This window comes from Oncorhynchus kisutch, unplaced genomic scaffold (assembly GCF_002021735.2).
Source record: "Oncorhynchus kisutch isolate 150728-3 unplaced genomic scaffold, Okis_V2 Okis05a-Okis16b_hom, whole genome shotgun sequence".
NCBI classification, from domain to species: Eukaryota; Metazoa; Chordata; class Actinopteri; order Salmoniformes; family Salmonidae; genus Oncorhynchus; species Oncorhynchus kisutch.
In genome coordinates, this window is record NW_022261982.1 from 5,127,636 (window position 1) to 5,143,319 (window position 15,684).

The window sequence follows — 15,684 nt, forward strand, 5'->3', positions numbered from 1 at the left end:
CAGAGGCTGAATCCACCATCTCTACTCCATTACAGAGGAGAGGCTGAATCCACAATCTCTACTCCATTACAGCAGCAGAGGCTGAATCCACCATCTCTACTCCATTACAGCAGCAGAGGCTGATTCCACCATCTCTACTCCATTACAGAGGAGAGGCTGAATCCACCATCTCTACTCCATTACAGCAGCAGAGGCTGATTCCACCATCTCTACTCCATTACAGCAGCAGAGGCTGAATCCACAATCTCTACTCCATTACAGCAGCAGAGGCTGAATCCACCATCTCTACTCCATTACAGCAGCAGAGGCTGATTCCACCATCTCTACTCCATTACAGAGGAGAGGCTGAATCCACCATCTCTACTCCATTACAGCAGCAGAGGCTGATTCCACCATCTCTACTCCATTACAGCAGCAGAGGCTGAATCCACTACCTCTACTCCATTACAGCAGCAGAGGCTGATTCCACCATCTCTACTCCATTACAGAGGAGAGGCTGAATCCACCATCTCTACTCCATTACAGCAGCAGAGGCTGAATCCACCATCTCTACTCCATTACAGAGGAGAGGCTGAATCCACCATCTCTACTCCATTACAGCAGCAGAGGCTGAATCCACCATCTCTACTCCATTACAGCAGCAGAGGCTGAATCCACAATCTCTACTCCATTACAGCAGCAGAGGCTGATTCCACCATCTCTACTCCATTACAGCAGCAGAGGCTGAAGTCAGTAACTAGGCAGGGAATTGTCAGGGACCTCACAATACAATATTATCACGATACTTAGGAGACGATATGATACATATTGTCATTCTTACGATTCTCACGATTCGATATGTGTTGCGATTCAACACAAAATGCTGAAAAGAAATGGTCTCCCTATTTAGAAAGAAGACGGAGAACAAGCTATGAAGGAACCCGTTTTGGTGCAGCTACAGCCACACTTTGCGCCCAAATATTATTGTGATATTGTGAAAACGATACGATATGGTAAATCGTCAAAAATAATATCCAAAATTTTAACTGTATCGATTTCTTCCCCCCCCCGTCATTATCACAACCCTTCAGTGTCGTTTAAAGGCCCTGGGCCTCCCAAGTGGCACAGCGGTCTAAGGCTCTGCATTACAGTGCTTGAGGCTTCACTACAGACCTGGGTTCGATCCCAGGCTGTGACACAGCCGGTCGTGACCGGGAGACCCATGAGGCGGGTCACAATTGGCCCAGCTTTGTCCGGGTTAGGGGAGGGCTGTCCCATTGCGCTCTAGCGACTCTTTGTGGCAGGCCGGGTGTCTGCTAACTGACGTCGGTCGCCAATTATACAGTGTTTCCTCCGACACATTGGTGCGGCTGACTTCGGGGTTAAGCGAGCAATGTATCAAGAAGCAATGCGGCTTGGCAGGGTTGTGTTTCAGAGGACGCATGGCTTGGCAGGGTTGTGTTTCAGAGGACGCATGGCTTGGAAGGGTTGTGTTTCAGAGGACGCTATGGCTTGGCTGGTTCTGTTTCAGAGGACGCATGGCTTGGCAGGGTTATGTTTCAGAGGACGCATGGCTTGGCAGGGTTGTGTTTCAGAGGAAGCATGGCTTGGAAGGGTTGTGTTCAGAGGTGCATGGCTTGGCTTGGGTTCTGTTTCAGAGGACGCATGGCTGGCAGGGTTATGTTTAAGAGGACGCATGGCTGGCAGGGTTGTGTTTCAGAGGACGCATGGCTGGCTGGGTTCTGTTTTCATGAGGACGCATGGCTTGGCAGGGTTGTGTTCAGAGGACGCATGGCTTGGCAGGGTTGTGTTTCAGAGGACGCATGGTTGGCTGGGTTCTGTTTCAGAGACGCATGGCTTGGCAGGGTTGTGTTTCAGAGGACGCATGGCTGGCAGGGTTGTGTTTCAGAGGACGCATGGCTTGGCTGGGTTCTGTTTCAGAGGACGCATGGCTTGGCAGGGTTGTGTTTCAGAGGACGCATGGCTTGGCAGGGTTGTGTTTCAGAGGACGCATGGCTTGGCAGGGTTGGTTTCAGAGGACGCATGGCTTGGCAGGGTTGTGTTTCAGAGGACGCATGGCTTGGCAGGGTTGTGTTTCAGAGGACGCATGGCTTGGCAGGGTTGTGTTTCAGAGGACGCATGGCTTGGCTGGGTTCTGTTTCAGAGGACGCATGGCTTTGTAGGGTGTGTTTCAGAGGACGCATGGCTTGGCAGGGTTGTGTTTCAGAGGACGCATGGCTTGGCAGGGTTGTGTTTCAGAGGACGCATGGCTTGGCAGGGTTGTGTTTCAGAGGACGCATGGCTTGGCAGGGTTGTGTTTCAGAGGACGCATGGCTTGGCAGGGTTGTGTTTCAGAGGACGCATGGCTTGGCAGGGTTGTGTTTCAGAGGACGCATGGCTTGGCAGGGTTGTGTTTCAGAGGACGCATGGCTTGGCAGGGTTGTGTTTCAGAGGACGCATGGCTCTACACCTTCGCTTCTCCTGAGTCCGAGTTGCAGCGATGGGACAAGACTAACTACCAATTGGGGAGAAAAAGTGAGGGAAAAAAAGGTCCTAGATACTGTAGTAGCCCTCTTCAGACCACAGCGGTTGAACCCTCCAACTGGCTTCTCTATAGATGGGGACAGGGACAGTTAAGGGCCCTAGATACTGTAGTAGACCTCTTCAGAAATCCTTTATACCAACTGGGTTCAAACCCCGGGTCTCCTGTGTGCCACAAGACTGTTAGCCCACTGATGGAGGTCAAAAGCTTTAGCTCAGTGGGATAACACAGTCTTGTGCAACAGTGCGATGCATAACTTTGTCTGAGACCTGAAGCTTTAGCAGGCTAACACAGTCCTGTATAGAGGCACAACCCAGCTGGTAACATACACTGTGTAAGCTAGCTGTGTTTATTCTGGCTGTCAGGGACCTGCTGAATGTACTGCTTTCTCTGGGATGAAATCATCAGACCTGGACAGATCGTCTCATCCACATTAGTCTCATGATTATGGATTGATAGAGATCATTCTATTCATCCTACATCAGATAGGAAGGGTTGCCTGGTTACAGATGAGCCTGGGTTATTCAAGGAAACAACAGACTACACACACGCGCGAGCGCACACACGAACACAGCAAACTAACTCTCAGACACACACAGCGAACACACACACACAGACATACACACACACACAAACACACACACATACACACACACACACACACAGACACACACACACACACAGACACACACACACACACAGACACACACACACACACACACACACACACACACACACACACACACACACACACACACACACACACACACACACACACACACACAGAGAGACATACACACACACAGACACACACACACACACACACACACACACAGACACACACACACAGACACACACACACACACACACACACACACACACACACACACACACACACACACACACACACACACACACACACACACACACACCACACACCTACTGTAGATGTTAATGAACAGATGCTGCTGTTGTAATATGAGGATTGAAATGAAAGCAAGGCCAGAAGATGAAAGATGATGAAAGAAAGAGGGTTTACATCTCCCTCGTATCTTCTGTTCATCTCTCTCCTCCTCTCCTCCCCCTCTCCCAGCCTTGGAGGATAAAAGCAGCGTTGTCTTCTGTCTGAATCATAATAACACCACCGCCTCTTTAAATCAGACGTTCTGTGCATCTATGTGTATAACAGCAGCAGACATGGTGTTTTGAGGAAACATGGACAACTGTCATTGGAGCAGTTGTCGGCTTAATTCAGTTGATGTTGATATGTGTTACTGCCCCCTGCTGGAATGGCAGTGACTGGTTTTATTTACCTTTATTTAACTAGGCAAGTCAGTTAAGAACAAATTCTTATTTTCAATGACGGCCTAGGAACAGTGGGTGAACTGCCTGTTCAGGAGTAGAATGACAGATTTGTACCTCAGCTTGGGGTTTGAACTTGCAACCTTTCGGTTACTAGTCCAACACTCTAACCACTAGGCTACCCTGCCACCCCGGGCATAACTCCTGGTTATACTGTTGAGGTCATACTGTTGGGGTCATACTGTTGAGGTCATACTGTTGGGGTCATACTGTTGAACTCATACTGTTGGGGTCATACTGTTGAACTCATACTGTTGGGGTCATACTGTTGAACTCATACTGTTGGGGTCATACTGTTGAGGTCATACTGTTGGGGTCATACTGTTGAGGTTATACTGTTGAGGTCATACTGTTGGGGTCATACTGTTGAACTCATACTGTTGGGGTCATACTGTTGAACTCATACTGTTGAGCTCATACTGTTGGGGTCATACTGTTGAGCTCATACTGTTGAGGTCATACTGTTGGGGTCATACTGTTGAGGTCATACTGTTGGGGTCATACTGTTGAACTCATACTGTTGGGGTCATACTGTTGGGGTCATACTGTTGAGGTCGTACTGTTGATGTCATACTGTTGGGGTCATACTGTTGAGCTCATACTGTCGGGGTCATACTGTTGGGGTCATACTGTTGGGGTCATACTGTTGAGGTCATACTGTTGGGGTCATACTGTTGAGGTCATACTGTTGGGGTCATACTGCTGAGCTTATACTGTTGGGGTCATACTGTTGGGGTCATACTGTTGGGGTCATACTGTTGGGGTCATACTGTTGAGGTCATACTGTTGGGGTCATACTGTTGAACTCATACTGTTGGGGTCATACTGTTGAACTCATACTGTTGGGGTCATACTGTTGGGGTCATACTGTTGAGCTCATACTGTTGGGGTCATACTGTTGGGGTCATACTGTTGGGGTCATACTGTTGGGGTCATACTGTTGAGGTCATACTGTTGGGGTCATACTGTTGAGGTCATACTGTTGGGGTCATACTGTTGAGGTCGTACTGTTGAGGTCATACTGTTGGGGTCATACTGTTGGGGTCATACTGTTGAGCTCATACTGTCGGGGTCATACTGTTGGGGTCATACTGTTGGGGTCATACTGTTGAGCTCATACTGTTGGGGTCATACTGTTGGGGTCATACTGTTGGGGTCATACTGTTGGGGTCATACTGTTGGGGTCATACTGTTGGGGTCATACTGTTGAGCTCATACTGTTGAGCTCATACTGTTGGGGTCATTCTGTTGGGGTCATACTGTTGGGGTCATACTGTTGAGGTCATACTGTTGGGGTCATACTGTTGAGCTCATACTGTTGGGGTCATACTGTTGGGGTCATACTGTTGAGGTCATACTGTTGGGGTCATACTGTTGGGGTCATACTGTTGAGCTCATACTGTTGGGGTCATACTGTTGGGGTCATACTGCTGAGCTCATACTGTTGGGGTCATACTGTTGGGGTCATACTGTTGAGCTCATACTGTTGGGGTCATACTGTTGAGCTCATACTGTTGGGGTCATACTGTTGAGCTCATACTGTTGGGGTCATACTGTTGGGGTCATACTGTTGAGCTCATACTGTTGGGTCATACTGTTGGGTTGGGGGTCATACCATGTCTAAAAACATAGCTGAGTGTCTTCTCTCCCAGTGATAACGACAAAACATAATTTATGTGCAAATGAATAATAACGATCTATTCTCCTGTTCTCTCTTTCCCTATTTTAAGCCATCGTTGTAAATAATAATGCGTTCTTAACTGACTTTCCTAGTTAATTAAACGTTAAATTATATATATTTTTTTAAATCTTCATAACCCTATCAATGAATAACAATCGCAACTGCCAATGAATGAAAAGGACAGCAGAACCTAACCTGCTGTCTGTCTTTCGAAGAACATCATTTCAATGAATGAAAAGGACAGCAGAACCTAACCTGCTGTCTGTCTTTCGAAGAACATCATTCCAATGAATGAAAAGGACAGCAGAACCTAACCTGCTGTCTGTCTTTCGAAGAACATCATTCCAATGAATGAAAAGGACAGCAGAACCTAACCTGCTGTCTGTCTTTCGAAGAACATCATTCCAATGAATGAAAAGGACAGCAGAACCTAACCTGCTGTCTGTCTTTCGAAGAACATCATTCCAATGAATGAAAAGGACAGCAGAACCTAACCTGCTGTCTGTCTTTCGAAGAACATCATCTCAATAATATAAAATGGCCAATCTATTCTCCTGTTGTCTCTCTCCCTAGCTGTCTCTAACCTGGATGTGGAGAGTAAGCTCACAGTGCACTACCAGGCCCCATGGCACCAGCACCACAACGTGTTTCACCCCTGCAGCCGGCCGCCATGCGTAGAGGAGCTCCACAGACATGCCAAGCAGAGCCTGCGAGCCCTGCACAGAGGTGACATACACCGCCTAACATGCACCGCATAACATGCACCGCCTAACACCTAACACCTAACATACACCGCCTAACACACACCGCCTAACATACACCACCTAACATACACCGCCTAACATACACCGCCTGACATACACCACCTAACATACACCGCCTAACATACACCACCTAACACCTAACACCTAACATACACCGCCTAACATACACCGCCTAACACCTAACACCTAACATACACCACCTAACATGCACCGCCTAACACACACCACCTAACACCTAACATACACGACCTAACATGCACCACCTAACACCTAACATACACCGCCTAACACACACCACCTAACACCTAACATAAACCACCTAGCATACACCACCTAACACCTAGCATATGCCACCTAACACCTAACATACACGACCTAACATGCACCACCTAACACCTAACATACACCGCCTAACACACACCGCCTAACATACACCACCTAACATAAACCACCTAGCATACACCACCTAACACCTAACATACACCGCCTAACACACACCACCTAACACCTAACATACACCGCCTAACACACACCGCCTAACATACACCACCTAACATAAACCACCTAGCATACACCACCTAACACCTAGCATACGCCACCTAACACCTAACATACACGACCTAACATGCACCACCTAACACCTAACATACACCGCCTAACACACACCGCCTAACATACACCACCTAACATAAACCACCTAGCATACGCCACCTAACAGCTAACATACACCGCCTAACACACACCACCTAACACCTAACATACACCGCCTAACACACACCGCCTAACATACACCACCTAACATAAACCTCCTAGCATACACCACCTAACACCTAGCATACGCCACCTAACACCTAACATACACGACCTAACATACACGACCTAACATACACGACCTAACATACACCACCTAACATACACCACCTAGCATACACCACCTAGAATACACCACCTAACACCTAACACACACCACCTAGCATACACCACCTAACACCTAGCATACACCACCTAACATACACCACCTAACATACACCACCTAACGCCTAACATACACCACCTAACATACGCCACTTAACACCGAACATACACCACCTAACACCTAGCATACACCACCTAACACCTAACACACACCACCTAACATACACCACTTAACACCGAACATACACCACCTAACACCTAGCATACACCACCAAACACCTAACATACACCACCTAACACACATCACCTAACACACACCACGTAACACCTAGCATACACCACCTAACCTAACATACACCACCTAACACCGAACATACACCACCTAACACTGAACATACACCACCTAACACACACCACCTAACACCTTGCATAAACCACCTAACACCTAGCATACACCATGTAACACCTAGCATACACCACCTAACACCTAACATACACCACCTAATGCCTAACATACACCTAACACACATCACCTAACACCTAACACACACCATGTAACACCTAGCATACACCACCTAACACCTAACATACCTAACACACACCCCCTAACACACACCACCTAACACCTAACACACAGCACTTAACACACACCACCTAACATACACCACCTAACATACACCACCTAACATACACCACCTAACACACACCAACACACACCACCTAACATACAACACCTAGCATACGCCACCTAACACCTAACATACACCACACACCACTTAACACACACCACCCAACACACAACGCCTAGCATACACCACCTAACACACACCCCCTAACATACACCACCTAACACCTAGCATACACCGCCTACATACACCACACACCACTTAACACACACCACCTAACACCTAACATACACCACAGACCACTTAACACACACCACCTAACACACAACACCTAACATACACCACCTAACACACAACACCTAACATACACCACCTAACATACACCACCTAACATACACCACCCAACACACAACGCCTAGCATACACCACCTAACATACAACACCTAACATACACCACCCAACACACAACGCCTAGCATACACCACCTAACACACACCACCTAACATACACCACCTAACACACACCACCTAACACCTAACATACACCACTTAACACACACACCCTAACACACACCACCTAACACCTAACACACCCCCCCTAACACACACCACCTAACATACACCACCTAACACTTAACACACACCACCTAACACCTAACACACACCACCCAACACACACCGCCTAACATACACCACCTAACATAAACCTCCTAGCATACACCACCTAACACCTAGCATACGCCACCTAACACCTAACATACACAACCTAACATACACGACCTAACATACACGACCTAACATACACCACCTAACATACACCACCTAGCATACACCACCTAGAATACACCACCTAACACCTAACACACACCACCTAGCATACACCACCTAACACCTAGCATACACCACCTAACATACACCACCTAACATACACCACCTAACGCCTAACATACACCACCTAACATACGCCACTTAACACCGAACATACACCACCTAACACCTAGCATACACCACCTAACACCTAACACACACCACCTAACATACACCACCTAACACCTAACACACACCACCTAACATACACCACTTAACACCGAACATACACCACCTAACACCTAGCATACACCGCCAAACACCTAACATACACCACCTAACACACATCACCTAACACACACCACGTAACACCTAGCATACACCACCTAACCTAACATACACCACCTAACACCGAACATACACCACCTAACACTGAACATACACCACCTAACACACACCACCTAACACCTTGCATAAACCACCTAACACCTAGCATACACCATGTAACACCTAGCATACACCACCTAACACCTAACATACACCACCTAATGCCTAACATACACCTAACACACATCACCTAACACCTAACACACACCATGTAACACCTAGCATACACCACCTAACACCTAACATACCTAACACACACACCCTAACACACACCACCTAACACCTAACACACAGCACTTAACACACACCACCTAACATACACCACCTAACATACACCACCTAACACACACCAACACACACCACCTAACATACAACACCTAGCATACGCCACCTAACACCTAACATACACCACCCAACACACAACGCCTAGCATACACCACCTAACACACACCCCCTAACATACACCACCTAACACCTAGCATACACCGCCTACATACACCACACACCACTTAACACACACCACCTAACACCTAACATACACCACAGACCACTTAACACACACCACCTAACACACAACACCTAACATACACCACCTAACACACAACACCTAACATACACCACCTAACATACACCACCTAACATACACCACCCAACACACAACGCCTAGCATACACCACCTAACATACAACACCTAACATACACCACCCAACACACAACGCCTAGCATACACCACCTAACACACACCACCTAACATACACCACCTAACACACACCACCTAACACCTAACATACACCACTTAACACACACACCCCTAACACACACCACCTAACACCTAACACACCCCCCCTAACACACACCACCTAACATACACCACCTAACACTTAACACACACCACCTAACACCTAACACACACCACCTAACATACACCACTTAACACCGAACATACACCACCTAACACCTAGCATACACCACCAAACACCTAACATACACCACCTAACATAAACCACCTAGCATACACCACCTAACACCTAGCATACGCCACCTAACACCTAACATACACGACCTAACATACACGACCTAACATACACGACCTAACATACACCACCTAACATACACCACCTAGCATACACCACCTAGCATACACCACCTAACACCTAACACACACCACCTAGCATACACCACCTAACACCTAGCATACACCACCTAACATACACCACCTAACATACGCCACCTAACGCCTAACATACACCACCTAACATACGCCACTTAACACCGAACATACACCACCTAACACCTTGCATACACCACCAAACACCTAACATACACCACCTAACACACATTGCCTAACACACACCACGTAACACCTAGCATACACCACCTAACCTAACATACACCACCTAACACCGAACATACACCACCTAACACTGAACATACACCACCTAACACACACCACCTAACACCTGGCATACACCACCTAACACCTAGCATACACCATGTAACACCTAGCATACACCACCTAACACCTAACATACCTAACACACACCCCCTAACACACACCACCTAACACCTAACACACAGCACTTAACACACACCACCTAACATACACCACCTAACACACACCAACACACACCACCTAACATACAACACCTAGCATACGCCGCCTAACACCTAACATACACCACACACCACTTAACACACACCACCCAACACACAACGCCTAGCATACACCACCTAACACACACCCCCTAACATACACCACCTAACACCTAACATACACCACCTAACACACATCACCTAACACACACCACGTAACACCTAACATACACCACCTAACCTAACATACACCGCCTTACACCTAACATATACCACCTAACACTGAACATACACCACCTAACACTGAACATACACCACCTAACACTGAACATACACCACCTAACACACACCACCTAACACCTAGCATACACCACCTAACACCTAGCATACACCACCTAACACTTAACACACACCACCTAACACCTAGCATACACCACCTAACACACACCACCTAACATACACCACTTAACACTGAACATACACCACCTAACACCTAGCATACAACACCTAACATACCTAACACACACCCCCTAACACACACCACCTAACACCTAACACACAGCACTTAACACACACCACCTAACATACACCACCTAACACACACCAACACACACCACCTAACATACAACACCTAGCATACGCCACCTAACACCTAACATACATCACGCACCACTTAACACACACCACCCAACACACAACGCCTAGCATACACCACTTAACACACACCACCTAACACCTAACATACACCACAGACCACATAACACACACCACCTAACACACAACACCTAACATACACCACAGACCACTTAACACACACCACCTAACATACACCACCTAACACACAACACCTAACATACACCACCTAACATACACCACCTAACATACACCACCCAACACACAACGCCTAGCATACACCACCTAACATACAACACCTAACATACACCACCCAACACACAACGCCTAGCATACACCACCTAACACCTAACATACACCACTTAACACACACCCCCTAACACACACCACCTAACACCTAACACACACCCCCTAACACACACCACCTAACATACACCACCTAACACTTAACACACACCACCTAACACACAACACCTAACACCTAACACACACCCCCTAACACACATCACCTAACAGACACCACTTAACACACACCACCTAACACCTAACATACACCACTTAACACACACACCCTAACAGACACCCCCTAACACACACCACCTAACAAACACCACATAACACACAACACCTAACACCTAACATACACCACTTAACACACACACCCTAACAGACACCACCTAACACACACCACCTAACACCTAACATACACCACTTAACACACACACCCTAACAGACACCCCCTAACACACACCACCTAACATACACCACCTAACACACACCACCTAACACTTAACACACACCACCTAACATACACCACCTAACACTTAACACACACCACCAAACACCTAGCATACACCACCTAACACACACCCCCTAACACACACCACCTAACACCTAACACACACCACTTAACACACACCACCTAACACCTAACATACACCACCTAACACACAACACCTAACACCTAACACACACCCCCTAACACACATCACCTAACAGACACCACCTAACACCTAACACACACCACCTAACACACAACACCTAACACCTAACACACACCCCCTTACACACATCCCATAACAGACACCACTTAACACACACCACCTAACACCTAACACACACCACCTAACACACAACACCTAACACCTAACACACACCCCCTAACACACATCACCTTACAGACACCACTTAACACACACCACCTAACACCTAACATACACCACTTAACACACACACCCTAACAGACACCCCCTAACACACACCACCTAACATACACCACCTAACACACACCACCTAACACCTAACACACACCACTTAACACACACTACCTAACACCTAACATACACCACTTAACACACACACCCTAACAGACACCCCCTAACACACACCACCTAACACACACCACCTAACACCTAACACACACCACCTACATACACCTACAACACTTAGCATACACCACCTACATACACCACACACCACTTAACACACACCACCTAACACCTAACATACACCACAGACCACTTAACACACACCACCTAACACACAACACCTAACATACACCACAGACCACTTAACACACACCACCTAACATACACCACCTAACACACAACACCTAACATACACCACCTAACATACACCACCTAACATACACCACCCAACACACAACGCCTAGCATACACCACCTAACATACAACACCTAACACCTAACATACACCACTTAACACACACACCCTAACACACACCACCTAACACCTAACACACACCCCCTAACACACACCACCTAACATACACCACCTAACATACACCACCTAACACTTAACACACACCACCTAACACACAACACTAACACCTAACACACACCCCCTAACACACCTAACACCTAACACACACCCCCTAACACACATCACCTAACAGACACCACTTAACACACACCACCTAACACCTAACATACACCACTTAACACACACACCCTAACAGACACCCCCTAACACACACCACCTAACACCTAACACACACCACCTAACACACAACACCTAACACCTAACACACACCCCCTAACACACATCACCTAACAGACACCACTTAACACACACCTCCTAACACCCAACATACTCCACCTAACACCTAACATACACCCCCTAACACACACCACCTAACATACACCACCTAACACACACCACCTAACACACACCACCTAACACTTAACACACACCACCTAACATACACCACCTAACACACACCTCCTAACACCCAACATACACCACCTAACACCTAACACAGAAATACCAAGCAGAGCTTCTGAGCCCTACACAGAGCTTGGGAACCAAAGCACACAAGCACACACACCATAAACCATACACTCTACCTAACAACAGTTTGAACCAGGGTTGTTGTGAAGTCCATCAGCAATCCCTCATATGTGGTGCCACCTAGTGTTAGTACTGTGAACACCTGCTGGTCTGGGTTCTAGAAAACTCTTGATTGACATCATCTCAGTGAGGAGCCAGTGGCTGTTAAAGCTGCAACACAACATGGTGACTGCTAGTGAATACAGTCACAACATGGTGACTGCTAGTGAATACAGTCACAACATGGTGACTGCTAGTGAATACAGTCACAACATGGTGACCGCTAGTGAATACAGTCACAACATGGTGACCGGTAGTTAATACAGTCACAACATGGTGACCGCTAGTGAATACAGTCACAACATGGTGACCGCTAGTGAATACAGTCACAACATGGTGACTGCTAGTGAATACAGTCACAACATGGTGACTGCTAGTGAATACAGTCACAACATGGTGACCGCTAGTGAATACAGTCACAACATGGTGACCGCTAGTGAATACAGTCACAACATGGTGACCGCTAGTGAATACAGTCACAACATGGTGACCGCTAGTGAATACAGTCACAACATGGTGACCGCTAGTGAATACAGTCACAACATGGTGACTGCTAGTGAATACAGTCACAACATGGTCACCGCTAGTGAATACAGTCACAACATGGTGACCGCTAGTGAATACAGTCACAACATGGTGACCGCTAGTGAATACAGTCACAACATGGTGACCGATAGTGAATACAGTCACAACATGGTGACTGCTAGTGAATACAGTCACAACATGATGACCGCTAGTGAATACAGTCACAACATGGTGACTGCTAGTGAATACAGTCACAACATGGTGACTGATAGTGAATACAGTCACAACATGGTGACTGCTAGTGAATACAGTCATCTAATGTAGCGAGACCCTGTCAGAATCTGACCTCAGTATTTCCCTCATGGTATCTAATGTAGCGAGACCCTGTCAGAATCTGACCTCAGTATTTTCCTCATGGTTTACAGACCAACAGCAACGTCAACGGTCGAACAGCCGCGAGCGCAGAGTGACCATCTCCATCTCTGGGGCTCCTCCAATGCCCACCCTCCCTTCCCCACGCACCCTCAGACGGCACGAGCAGAGGGGCAGGCACAGCCGCGCGGTAAGGGGATACACATGTCTGTACAGGCTTTGCTCATGCGCTATACAAGCACACCTGATACAACAGCTAATCAATAGTCCTGAAATGACTTGACTGATATAGCAACTAATCAATGTCCTGAGGAGAAGTCCTGAAATGACTTGACTGATATAGCAGCTAATCAATGTCCTGAGGAGAAGTCCTGAAATGACTTGACAGATATAGCAGCTAATCAATGTCCTGAGGAGAAGTCCTGAAATGACTTGACTGATATAGCAACTAATCAATGTCCTGAGGAGAAGTCCTGAAATGACTTGACAGATATAGCAGCTAATCTGTATTTGTTTGTTTTATTGACAAGCAGCAGGCGAGACCAGACAGAGAGATAGAATATCAACTGCGGAAGGTAAACTATCACATAGTGTAGTGCCTGTTGTGTGATGTCAACCTACAAGTGGTGTGTGATGTCAACCTACAAGTGGTGTGTGATGTCAACCTACAAGTGGTGTGTGATGTCAACCTATAAGTGCTGTGTGTTGTCAACCTACAAGTGGTGTGTGTTGTCAACCTATAAGTGCTGTGTGTTGTCAACCTACAAGTGGTGTGTGTTGTCAACCTATAAGTGCTGTGTGTTGTCAACCTATAAGTGCTGTGTGTTGTCAACCTATAAGTGCTGTGTGTTGTCAACCTACAAGTGGTGTGTGATGTCAACCTACAAGTGGTGTGTGATGTCAACCTACAAGTGGTGTGTGATGTCAACCTACAAGTGGTGTGTGTTGTCAACCTACAAGTGCTGTGTGATGTCTACTGTGTTTTCACATTGTGGTCCTGTAACTGTAACTATGAAAATACAGTTGAATTTCTTCTTAAACATGATATAGTAGCATGTGTCCATTGTTGATGATGTCACCAGTGCAGTGCA

General features: G+C 46.8%; 1 protein-coding gene across 2 annotated transcripts in view; it reads left to right on the plus strand.

Moving 5' to 3' along the window:
* The window catches only part of nhsb (Nance-Horan syndrome b (congenital cataracts and dental anomalies)), a 147,997-nt gene that overhangs the window by 115,538 nt on the left and 16,775 nt on the right, over nt 1-15,684 (plus strand). Inside the window, exons 2-4 of one of the 2 annotated variants that reach the window (XM_031813387.1) lie at nt 6,138-6,290; nt 14,647-14,783; nt 15,127-15,168. In XM_031813387.1, the coding sequence (XP_031669247.1) occupies nt 6,138-6,290; nt 14,647-14,783; nt 15,127-15,168 (332 nt within the window). The remainder of the gene's footprint in view (nt 1-6,137; nt 6,291-14,646; nt 14,784-15,126; nt 15,169-15,684) is intronic. The other variant, XM_031813388.1, reaches the window with a different exon arrangement.